Here is a 12,041-nt window from a genome sequence, read left to right as displayed (position 1 = left end):
GATATAGCTATGCCATCGTGCAGGGATGGGCATAAATACACTTTTCAGGTATTTAAATATAAATACAAAATACTACATGTTTTCATGTATTCAAATACTGCCTATAAAAACTTTATAATGAAAGCAATTAAATATATTAAGACAGTATTTCTATACTGTAACTACTTCTGTAAATACTTTGAGCCGTCCAGGCATATTATTCTTTTAAATCATATAATAAATGGAGCAACCTATGGATGCATGTTTGCTGCACACAATGCCCACATATTTGTCTATTTTTCCGTGACTTTCCATTGAACGGAAATGTCTCCTTGAGACTCAGGAGCAGCGAGGTGGGTATTATATTAGACAGGTCGGTAACACTTTCTCTACATTTGTTTGTTTTGAGTAGTCTTTGTCGGTTCTTGTCCTGCCCCCTTCTGTCTGTCCCGTCCAACCCCCTTGCTGCAACGGGGGTGGTGATGCCCTCATTCGGACATTGTGCTGTTTTCTAGAAGGACGGAAATCCCCGAACACACGGGATGAGTGACCTGTACCACGGTCACTCTGCCTGTAGTCTCTAACCAAGATACCCTTCATCGCTGGAGGCTAACAGTGTGCAACTCGAGACGAGCCTACAAATACGGGAGGATGTGATATGTGTATTTAAGTGTATTTTAAATGTAAATACACCTAAAACGGTATTTAAATATACATATAAATACATTTTTCTTGCCTGTATTTAAATATGTACTTTAAATACAATGTATTTAAATACTGCCCATCCCTGCCATCGTGCAAGCCATATTCCATATGTAGCGATACTGGCCATATTTAATGTTCCACATTAAGCGATTGGGGTTTGCCCTAGTGAGCATTTTGAGATCTGGGGGTTTCAACTTGTGCACCAACCTCGTAATTATCAATCTGACCTACGACTTCACATCTTGTCGTTCGTCTGAAATGCACACTTTGCGTATTTTCCGTCCCAAAAATTTGTTTTTCCACTCCACTCATACAGCCTGATTTTATCCTATTTTATAGTTCTTAAAATAAAACCAGCTTTTTACCCCCAGTTTTCGAAAACCTAAAACACGAAAACACAAGGGCCTAATGATAATTTATAATACTAATACTTCTGCGTATTACATAAGTAATCGTGGTAGTACATTGATACATATTTAGCGGAGGTTCTCGAGAAAGAAAAAATTAGAAATAAATATATACACAATTAGTGCTCTACTTATTGAGACATTCGTTCTCCAAACATGTTTTCAAAGAGACAGTCCTATACTGCGTGCCTATTCAGTCTTAAATGAACGCTGGCAAATGAGAATACTATCTCTGATATGACGAGATACCGCTGATCAAGTTTGAGCCGCAGACTCAAAGCGGGCCAACTTTTGATTTAGCCTAGTCTGGGTATATAAAATGGGCCGTCCAAAATTGCGGGACTGGCCATGGTGCAACCACGTGTAAGGATGACTGGACGCACTGTTTCAGACCTTGTGAACGACTCGTCCTTAGGAACACTCAACTAGGAGGAATGCAGGACAGCTCCAGTAGCGTTTAACCCTGAGGTCACTCATTTTAGGAAAATTTGGAGTAAGGTAATAGTAGGGCCTCGTTTATTGTCCAAAAGGTTTGTGGGATACAAGAAAATTGCTGATAAAGTGCACCAGTGACACTAGGTAGAGCAGACTTATGATATCTCAGTAAGTATTACACCTTTTGGAGCATTGTAATACACGTAATATACTTTAGTTTTGCGCGCTATAATACAAGTACATTCAGAGGATGAGTAATTGAGTATCACATATAATACATAATACAAATGCTCAAAAGTATTACTGGCCACCCCTGCCACCCACAATAGGAGATTGCCTCGTTACCGATATACTGAATCATGATGGCAGAGTTGATCCAGTGGCTGAGAAGACGTAGCCCTGCTGAGCCAACCACTTGAGGATTGCGGCATTGTTGCGACAATCATCTGGAAAGGGACTCCCAATGTTCAACATATTCCACAAAACCTGATGGCCACGAAAAGTACACCGGGTAATATTTAATCCTGTCTCTTACAGGCACTTTGTGTTTCTCTTGTTGGTCATTAGGCAATGATGCTGTTGAGCACCACCATCCATCTGCAGCTTTCTGTTTTGTTTCTTTGCCGAGAGGGGACATTTTGTTCTGCATACTGCTTCAGTATGTAATATATAACACGGAAGACAAAAATCTATAAGGAAAGACTGTTGCTCCCAAATCAGCTTTCTGGTGTATTTTCCTTTTGCAGCTTTTGTTGTTGGTTTCTTGATTTAGAGGATAAAATTTTTTCGTGGAAGCTTCGCGACAGAAACGACTCAAGACAGCAGCACCAAAGACCACTACCAAATTTGGTAATATGGGTGAGGAATATTTACCGAAATATTTACACCGCGATTAAAAGCATCGCTGGGAATCCCATTAATGGTTATCATTATGGTTAGGTATTTTTTGGCACACAAGCCACTGAAATTCCACTGCAACCACTTAACGTGTCAGATTTCTAGTGTGTGAGGAGAAAAATATTCGGAACACAATATTACAGATGTACGTGTAAGGTGTTGAGGGCGGAAAACACATAAAGTACTGAACTTGATACCTATCCCACTGTGATGCCTTCCAATGGTTTCCATTCCGCAGTACTCCATTGTCTGTGGAAGCGTCTTTGGCCAGTGACCTGTGGCTTCTGAAAAAGACTTTTATAGACAAAGTAATAGCTATTTTAGTGCGTTGCATTATGCTTAATGAATACTTGCACTAACCTTCTTCAGGTTGACCCACGTTTTCATATATTCAGGCACAGGAACACCAGAATAAGCGCACTGGGAGGGTAACCTGCGGTGATATTATTATTATTATTCAAGATGCTACTCGTACACCTATTTTCTCAAAGTAATATGTTGTGTACATTTTGAGAAGGTCCCAGTCTCCAAAAGTTACAAAAATAAACTGGCTGGACAGAAGCCTCTGTTCCCTCATCCAGGTGACAAACATCTGCAATGTAATTTCTGTATGAGCAAAACTATCGACAGAGGTCCTCGCAGTAACGCTCTGCTGGTGGTGTGACTATGCAGACATCGAAGACTGTCTACGTCCCCAAGAAATCCCTTTGAGATGCTGTCATTCAGCACACCATTTATAACAGAGGTACATTAGGGATCATTAGGGTAACATTGCCGCAGTCACACATCCAGGGTGCATCATGATGACAACTGGCCTGTGGGTTCTTTACATAACTAAGAAAATGTCAGCTTTTTGCAGGAGCTTTCTTTCACAACCTGGCTGGTTGTTTCTCAAGAGGGCTCATTTCCATGGTTATGGCTGAGGCTTGTTCTGCACCCCTTTTGTAGTTACCTATTGTAGTTAGCTGGGCATGGACCCTCGAACAAATTTGGAGATGACAAAGGACAATTCCGTATTAACGGTGGTGGCCTGCCGTGATGTCACAGCTAGTGTCTTACCACCTTCGCTGTAAAACACCAGTTTTTGTACGATGGCACGCTCAAATGTTCCACATATACAAACGTCAACTTGTCATCATAGGCACAAAGAGCAAGATGAAGAAGAGAAATCGTAGGCTTTTAACGCAAAGTGTTCATTTTTGTTTGGGCCATCAAAAGAGGTCTACTACAAGCGTGAAATTCTCAAAGGTTCAACTTTGGGCTGTCATCATGTTCCTGCTCGTGCAGAAGAAAACTCCAATGGAAATCTATGAGTGCATGATGCAGGTATTAAAGGGGGTTGGAACACTTTCACAGATGTGGTTTGTTACATCATGGACGCATTGTACTGCATGCCAGAATACCGAGGTACAAGCCCGCGAACACACTCTCGGGCAAAGTGCAGATGTCACGAGTGTTGTTCAGAGTTGCGTCCATTTGCATTGCCTGCCTTACTGGGGGAGGTGAGGGTTGTGATGTCAGAGCCTCATGAGTTTAGGTATCCGCTGTCCCCATTTTCCACGCTTCTATTACCCTCTTCACTGTGAAACTTTTGAAGGAAACAGGCGGGACAACCTTCATGTTGCGTGATACTCAAGAAGTGATTTTATTCCAGCGGAGATCGTGCCGGCAACGGATTCGGCACGAGAGGATAGCGATGGCGCTGGAACCGCTACACTTTCAATGCGGGTTCACATCGGTGCAAAGAATCGTCTTTTACGTTCATCTGGTGTAACCTGTAGCAACCCTTTTACTTGACGAGTGCCCATTGTACTCAACCGTGAAGAAGTGGTGCGCTATATATCCAGAGAATGCACTTGGTTTGTAATTCATGAAGAGTTGGGTATGTGGAAGCTGTCAGTCAAGTGGGTGTCAAAATGTTTCAATTCTGATGACAAACAACATCGAGTAGATGCCTCCAACTTGATTTTGCAGTGTTCTGAGCATTCCAGTAACACTTTTCTTGCGTAAATTGTTGCAGTTGATGAAACATGTTTGCATTACTATGATCCTGAGTCAAAACAACAGTCCATGGAATGGCAGTACTTGGGTTCTCCGAGGTCAAAGAAATTCGAGGCTCAATGATCAGCCCTTTGGTAGTCTCAACTGTGGCCCAGCACAATACACTATTCAGACACCTGGGGGTCACAAAATATGTCTAGAGACAATCAATACGAGACCTGTAAGACATCTTCGAAGACAGGCTGTCCATCTACCATATCTTGAATGATGCCGGTCAACTGCAAAAGGACATTCTCAATTCGAGGTGACATTTTACATAGTCTCGCTTACCTCAGTACAGAATGAAGACAGAACAGGATGAGCCTTTGGCCGAACGTACTCGTGAAATATTGACTCAATTTCAAAGGTATGGCCACTGACTTTTAATACGGGAAATTCAATTATCTCCTGCAGGTACAAGAACACACCTACTATACAGATGAATTTCAGTTTGCGCAGGGTTCATCAAATGCCTCACTGTAGCAGCATTTACATAATTCCAACAGAAGCAGCTCCAGTTGGGTTATCAGGATCTACTCACTCATGTAAATACTGTCGGGTCGTGTTCACCCCGCATCACGTGGGGTTGAGTCAACCCGACAGCAGCAGGTAGGTTGACTCAACTCACTACACACCACTGCAATCGCCTCCTCGAGTTTGTGTACACAGTGTCGGGTCCGGTCCGACTCAACCCGTTTCTGTAGAGTTCATGTAAACGCAGCTTGTGTGTACAACACTTGTGTACATCAGAGAACAATTCCGAACAAACTTCATTGGTGCCCATTTTGAAAGTATGGTTTTGGGGGATTTTCTACATGGATTTTCTTTGAAAAAAGGGAGGTGTGTTTATTTTAAAAAAATGACAAGTAGAGGTTAGCTAGGTGAGCCAAAGGTTCAGGATAAGCCATATGCAGCTGATGACCTTGGAGGGGCCAGCAGCCCCCTTTTTTTGGGGTGCAAGTTAACTTTCTCTTAAAGTTCCATTTTACTTTGATAGCTTTCGCGTCACAACTTGACCCAATGTAACAACAATGTAAAACACAGTTATCTCTCTTTTTTCCTTCTTTTTGCAATGGTAAGACGAGTAAAGGGGTCACAAAGACAGAACTCTATACCTGTGGTCGTGGTGCCCGTTCTCTTTCGCAAGTAGCTTCCAAGTCAAGAACTAGGAAATAGTCATACTTCTGCTTCGCAAGTTTTGCAAGGCTTGACATGTTACAACTTCTTCGTCGGCTTTTCTCAACTTGTGAAACGATATTACGGTGGCTAGTAACCACTAACCAGCGCAACATCTGAAAGGTACTAGAAAATAGGTTTCAAATGAGACAACATATTTTTACTGAGCAATGAGGAATGAATTTACATGAATACATTGCACCTGATCTCTTTTGAAGCTGAGCAGACAGAGCAGACGCCCAAGTGAAGTCACAGGTGCGATAATATTTTTCGAAATCATCAGCAAATCTTTCATTGAATTTTTAAAATGTAGCTGCCAGCAGCAGTAATATGCAAGCAAGTTACATCCAGCAACTGCAAGAAACAGAAGAGGAGCGTTTCGCGAACGCAGAGCCCGCAAAGCCAGCCAGCCAGCCAAGCCGGTGAAAGGGCGCCAACTAAGCTGACTAAGACGACCAAGCCGAAGCCAATAGCTGCACCACTGCACCGAACCGGCCAAACATCACACGACACGCAGCAGGGCAGCAGGGATTGCAAAAATCAAAAATCCTGAACATGGTATAAATATACAGAGTGACGTTTCTAATTTTCCCGAACTATTTCAGTGTTGCAGCACATAACAGCGATGCAGCGACTGCCGAATCAAAGCTCGAACTGTCGTCTGCTACGAAATTTCCGAAACTCACGCAGCGCGCACGTTTCATAATTTTATAGGCACACGTTGAAAGTCCCATAACAGTGAGCGTACTTGAAACCTGCCAACGTAATATATGAAATCCAAACATTCCAACATCTGAGACAATCGCAATCACTGACATTCTTTATTCGTTTTTTCTGTTCCAGGATATGTCGTCGCCCGAGTCAGGATGCAACGCCCTCCTCGCGTTAAAAAACTCTGCATTAAACATCATGAAAAAAATGTTAGACAGGAAAAACGAGGAAGAGGTGCGGATTAGAGTGACTGAGAAGCACCTGGGAGAATTGCATTCTAATATTAAAATGGAGGGGGAGAAAATCAAGAATCTAGAAGCTGAGCTGCAGTCCGAAAAGCGCTACCTCGAGAACAGCGAAACTACACTGAACACGCTTCAAAATTCTCATGATAGCTTGGAACAGCAAGTAGGCGAATTAGAAGAACAACTAGTAAGAGAACGCAAAGCGACAATTCGCGAGAAGGACGATTGTGACACTTTCATGAACAATGTTCGCACAGACTACAACAAACAGCTCGAGCTCATTTGCAGCATCAAGGATAGTTTCGGAATTTTGCAATTTGAACGCAACGTGGAATCTCTGAAGGGATCTCACACTGAGAAGATGCGATATCTGCAACGCTTACGAGCAGAGATAGATCACCTGAAGGAACACAAAAATTTTAGTAAAAGTGACGACCAGAACCAGTTTATAGTGCAGCTAGCAAAGACGAAGCTGAATACCGAAAAACTGAGAGAGGAGCTGAGTAAGGAAGAGAGAGAAATTGTCTCACTTCAGACTACCAGAGATGAACTGCTGAAGCAGAAGGAACACGAAAAGACCCTAGCAACCAGAATGAAAACCACGAGTTCTCTACAGATACCAGCTCTTCCGAAACTGCGACGTTTTGAGATGCCATCACTGCTGCCAAAATGTAGTTTCCCATCAACAGCATCCAGAACTGCACCAATGCCAACGAAAGCAATCAACTTCCGGCTTCCTGCACTCAAGCCATTCAGCCGCAGTAAACTACCAGCCATATCTTCTACAATGGCAGAACAGATAGTCCAACGTGTGGCTGCTGTTCAGCCCAAGAGTGCCTTCAACGTGCAAGGAATTAAATCTAGCAATCATCAGGAAGAGGCTGCTACAGAAAAACTCGGTCATTACACTGTCCGACGAGACACACAGAGGACATCACCACTCTTGAAACGCACTCCTCTGGATAAAATCGGCGATACCTTAAAGTCTGAAAAGAGACAGAAGGTTGACCAGGAAGTTCAAGATGGCACCACAAGTCAGAACAGGACCCTCCAGGCATGTAAAGTCAACGGTGGTAATATTCTGGAAGAACCCCAGCCCTCGGCAGCTCCCCAGTATAAGCCAGATAGCAACACCGTAGTAGGCTCTGTTGACAATGTGGGAAGCCCTCTTCCGAGCTCTCCTTCCATGAGCCAATCGCAGTACCTTGCACTGTTGAGAACCGCACCGGAGTCACCGGAAAGCCGAGAGAGGGGTACCGCAGGAAGGGAACCGTTACTACTCTGGACTACGAGTACCCCGAAGGGTCACCACACGACGCAGAACGAAGACGAGGCACTTCCGACGCACAGATCCTTTGGAGGGGAGTCGGACATATTTGCGGAGCTGGAGGACACCCGTCCCCAAACTCCGGCTGAACAATTTAACATGTTTGGGGATACGGACGAAGATAAAGCCGGAGGGTCCGTCGCATTTGCATTTACTTTCACGGGGTCAAGGAAATCTGGACCAACAACACTGTTTTGAGAACATTCACTATTTATTGCCCGTCTCTCGGGTGTGTACGCACGTATTTACTTTCACATTACCAGTCCTACCATTAGTATAGCATTATATCGCATTTTCCGGTGCTATTCTTAATGGAGCATTAAGCTATCTAACTGTAATCTTCCAGTTATTTGCTAAAGCATATTACATTTTCCCGTAGACTGGTTAAGGGAGCCTGTAATATGCAATTAATCGCGTATGCATCGCAGCTTTCCCACATTTTGTTCTGTATTGTTCAAAATAAATAAACAGACACATTTCAAAATTTATTACATTTATTTTCAGAAACCACAAGTCACAGAATGTGGTTCTTTTTTTTTTTTATCTCCTATATTTTAGAGTTTTTCTTTGCCACAGTTCTTTTTTTTTTTCTAAAAAAAAACTCAGACTGGAATGGGCAAGACATTCTGAAATTTCATAAGTGCAACCCCCTACAAAAAAGGAAAAAAAAAAAAAAAATAAAAGGTTACATTTGAAAAGAATGGGAGACATGGAAGAGACAGAGACTGCAAGCGCAACACATATGCTGTCCACTGACTAGTAGAATGAGTGGAAAAAAAAAAGTCTGGTGCCCATATCAGATGTAACGCTGCGTGCACTACGGAGCAGACACAGAACACGTTGTCAGCAACAAAATTGATTATGTTTTATAGTTAATTGTCCTAGTTATTTACAAACATGCTCCTTTGCAGCTTTGCTACTTTTTTTGAGGACGACATGTACATATGGAACGACTAAGTATCCGAGCAATTTGTACTTCCGCATTTTTTCCCAATTCCTTCGACCAGCTTAATGTTTTGGCAATCAGCTAGAATCCTAGCTGTGACAAACAATTGTATCCTCTAGGTCAAAGATGCAAAAACTATCACACTGACAACTAATGCTGTATTATGGGGGAAGGTCCTCTCCACAAAAATAACAAATGTAGTAACCTTTTCACCCTTTCTCCGTTGGCAGTCTGCAACTGGCAGTAAACAATGCATTCTGTCGTGAAACAACTTTCAATTGATTTTCCCTTTACAAAAACACATGATGGCTGCATTCAAAATAAAAAATCTAAATTTGCCTTAAACACTTGGTGGCCAAAGGCACTTCCTCTTTAAGTCCGAACACTACTGATAAGATTGTCTAGTTGGTTTTGATGTTTTTTTGTGCAGCAAAAATCTCAAAAGGTAACAGACTAAGGTTTTTACGTACGGCATCCTGAATTCTTGCGTATTTTTGAAACAGATTGCCAAACATAACAGGGCTCTGTTATCTTATCTACTGGTAGTGTATTTTGATTGCTTCAGCAACTAGACAAAGAAAAGTCATAGTGTAGGAAATACTTGGATAGAAAAAACTTTTGCGCATTTGAAGATCCTAAAGAAAAATAATGCTTCATTATGTACACTGCATTTGCACACTCGTACAAAAAGACACTCAGAAGTCACAAGCAACCCATCTCTCTGGTGTACCCAGGGGCTCTATTGTACATGAAACATTTAATTTTTTTGTCACTAAAACACACCCATTTGAAAAGGTACAAAATAGTCCTAAATCTGCATCATCATTTATATATCTCATCACTTACTATGTAGGTAGACTCACGGACGTACAAAATGGGGGTCTCACACTATCTTTTTTGTTCTTCCAAGTAATACTGGTTCACATTTCAAAATTCTATGCTATTTCCACATGTGCTCACTGCACATGTTTCCCGCAACACAGAGTTTCTCTTGGCTCTGGGAATGTGCAAAGTGTCAGTTGACTAGACAATTTTTTGAATGAAGTTTAAAATTTTGCATTTCTTCTCCATAATAAACAAATCCACCACTGCACACACAGTTTACCATAACACCAATTTTCAGCTATGCAAAGGCATGCATTCCTTCTCTACAAAACTTTGCAACAAATATTCCCGAGGACATGAAACAAGTGAAACAATTCCATTTCTAGTTGTTCCTGATGTCTCACATAACACTGACTGCAACTTTGAAGGCAACCCTTCTCACAAAATTCACACCGGTGCACATGAAATAGCCCTCAAAATGGGGGATATTGTTATTTCGTCCGAACAGCAAGCTTGTGCACATAGAGCTAAGACACAGACACACATGCACAAATCTATGTACACAGTTGACATGTCCTCTCAAAAGAATGATATACACATATATATATATAATATAGACTTATGTGTATGTATGTATATGTATAAAAATGCTGTCATGAAATGGGGAAAAGAAAAGTGAAAGACAAAACGCTCCTCTTAAGAGCGGAGGACATGTGCATGAGACAGAAAAACAATGTGGAGGCATTTTAACGACAACAACCGTGCTCATCACAGGTATGCTTAAATTCTTCAAAAAAAACTTATTAGAAAAAAGTCCTAGAGTGACGATGATGTCTACACGCAGGCAATGCTTTGAGATCAGTCGGCATTTTGACTCAGCTGTTGTGTTGGGCAAACACTGGGTACGCCATGGTGGTCTTGAGTTTATTGTTGTGCTCCTCGAGTGAGGTCTTGGCGTAGTGCAAGACGAGGCTGCGTAACGTTGGGTGGATGTTGTAGGGCTCCGCAAAGCCAAAGCCCTTGTCTGTCTTCATGATGAGACAGTGGTTCACCGTTCCATCAGCGCTGTAACAAAACCATTCCATTGACTGATGCATACTTTACATCATACTAACATGTCCTTTGTCGATATAGCAGTTTCATGAAAAGATTTCAAACTGCAATGGCAAGAACACCCTCAATTCAACAGAAAAAGACTTTGTTAATTAGAATGTGGATAATTTAGTCAAAAAATATGCTGCAGTCAAAACTTTTTTACAGGGTGACTAAAAAACGCTTTAGCAAGGAGAAAAGCTACTTCTCTTCCAGCTCTTTGAACCACTTCGAGATAGTTATGTGTAGTTTGTTTCTTCCACAAAGGTTCAAAAATCTACCGTCGCACAGTAGTAGCAGAGTTCCTACGTACACAATGGAAAGAGCGTACTGTCCCGAAGTCTTGCTCGGCCTGATAAGGAAGGTCCCGTTGCAACGTCCCTCGAGGAGCCGCAGAGCATCCCCACGGTCGCAGTCTTGTATGAACCACGTGCTCTCGTTGTGATGGGGAAGTGTTTCAGGCTCGTCGCAAACCCTAGAAATGATAAAAATCACATTTATATTAACTGTGCACACTGTATGCTCACAGTCAAAATATTTTGCAGCACATTTTCTGTACTTCGGGTCCAACCTGATTCCACTCAATTGTTCCCTCACAGATCAGCTTCCAACCAATTTGGGTTAAACCCCATTTCTTCACGAATTCCAATCACGTACACAACTTAGTAGCAATCTGTTCATATGTCGGAAAATATGTTGATGATGATTGTTTTTTTCTACCTCGATGAGATTGTGCGAGCCCAGTTCATTCCCAGAAACACAACTGTCAACTGTTGAGTATTATAAAGGCATGCTGGAGCATTTAAGAAACAATGTGCGCAAAGAGAGAGCAGAGAATCAGGAAAACTGTTTTATCCTGCATCATGACCACGTAAGCTTCTAATCCAGGAATTTCTCTCAAATACCAATACACTGTCAGTGAAAGAGGCCGGTCGTCACGCTTTTGTGTCTTCATTTTTGGCCAACGCACACGCTTTCCACCCGTGAGTCACGCGACGCAGTTCTAAAGCGAGCTTCCCCTAAAGCGCGTTAGGTGAAGCCGCCTTGCGGAATGGCGACGAGTAATTTTGCGATACATTCTCTCCACATGTTCTGGTTGCTCTCTTCCTAAGCCAGTCTGATGTCACACAGCCTCGAGATTTATTGTTGCAAAGGGTGTAAAAAGGTCAAAACAGAGATAAGGTGGTAACGTTCTGGGCAGAGCTCTGGGGCCTTGTAATCCCCTTGATCTTATCTCCTCCACCACCACCAAAGGG

General features: G+C 42.3%; 3 protein-coding genes across 7 annotated transcripts in view; 1 reads left to right on the top strand and 2 right to left on the bottom strand.

Annotated features, from left to right (window-relative positions):
* Positions 1 to 1,087: 1,087 nt before the first annotated feature.
* On the bottom strand, positions 1,088 to 6,040 carry LOC135390584 (ERI1 exoribonuclease 3-like). 3 transcript variants are annotated; one of them, XM_064620326.1, is made up of 8 exons: positions 5,827 to 6,040; positions 5,579 to 5,765; positions 4,755 to 4,871; positions 4,643 to 4,702; positions 2,930 to 3,015; positions 2,784 to 2,856; positions 2,621 to 2,717; positions 1,088 to 1,972 (listed from the first exon to the last, which is right to left on the bottom strand). In XM_064620326.1, the coding sequence occupies exons 2-8, from the start codon at positions 5,753 to 5,755 to the stop codon at positions 1,884 to 1,886; spliced, it is 699 nt and encodes a 232-aa protein (XP_064476396.1). In that variant the 5' UTR covers positions 5,756 to 5,765; positions 5,827 to 6,040; the 3' UTR covers positions 1,088 to 1,883. The 3 variants fall into 3 exon arrangements, with proteins under 3 accessions (XP_064476396.1, XP_064476395.1, XP_064476394.1); XM_064620325.1 differs by having other exon boundaries at positions 5,842 to 6,040; XM_064620324.1 differs by having other exon boundaries at positions 5,579 to 5,755; positions 5,842 to 6,040.
* Positions 6,041 to 6,152: 112 nt separating this feature from the next.
* Positions 6,153 to 8,389, top strand: LOC135390589 (uncharacterized). The gene is made up of 2 exons (XM_064620336.1): positions 6,153 to 6,197; positions 6,483 to 8,389. The coding sequence occupies exons 1-2, from the start codon at positions 6,195 to 6,197 to the stop codon at positions 8,118 to 8,120; spliced, it is 1,641 nt and encodes a 546-aa protein (XP_064476406.1). The 5' UTR covers positions 6,153 to 6,194; the 3' UTR covers positions 8,121 to 8,389.
* Positions 8,390 to 8,398: 9 nt separating this feature from the next.
* LOC135390588 (phosphatidylinositol 3-kinase regulatory subunit gamma-like) overlaps positions 8,399 to 12,041 on the bottom strand; it is a 56,320-nt gene continuing 52,677 nt past the window's right edge. For all 3 annotated transcript variants that reach the window (XM_064620334.1, XM_064620333.1, XM_064620335.1), the window contains 2 exons: positions 11,099 to 11,260; positions 8,399 to 10,758 (listed from right to left, as the gene is read on the bottom strand). In XM_064620334.1, coding sequence (XP_064476404.1) covers positions 10,569 to 10,758; positions 11,099 to 11,260 — 352 coding nt within the window. In that variant the 3' untranslated portion in view covers positions 8,399 to 10,568. The remainder of the gene's footprint in view (positions 10,759 to 11,098; positions 11,261 to 12,041) is intronic.

Source organism: Ornithodoros turicata, chromosome 4, assembly GCF_037126465.1.
Source record: "Ornithodoros turicata isolate Travis chromosome 4, ASM3712646v1, whole genome shotgun sequence".
NCBI lineage: Eukaryota > Metazoa > Arthropoda > Arachnida > Ixodida > Argasidae > Ornithodoros > Ornithodoros turicata.
This window is presented reverse-complemented; position numbering and strand designations above follow the sequence as displayed.

Excerpts from the sequence above, each read along its gene's own strand:
- LOC135390584 (XM_064620324.1), bottom strand. The coding sequence starts at position 5,934 with ATGAAAGATTTGCTGATGATTTCGAAAAATATTATCGCACCTGTGACT. Across the intron at positions 2,857-2,929 it reads GACTGGGACCTTCTCAAAAT|GTTACCCTCCCAGTGCGCTT; the intron begins GTACACAACATA and ends ATATCACCGCAG. Across the intron at positions 2,718-2,783 it reads CGTGGGTCAACCTGAAGAAG|TCTTTTTCAGAAGCCACAGG; the intron begins GTTAGTGCAAGT and ends TGTCTATAAAAG.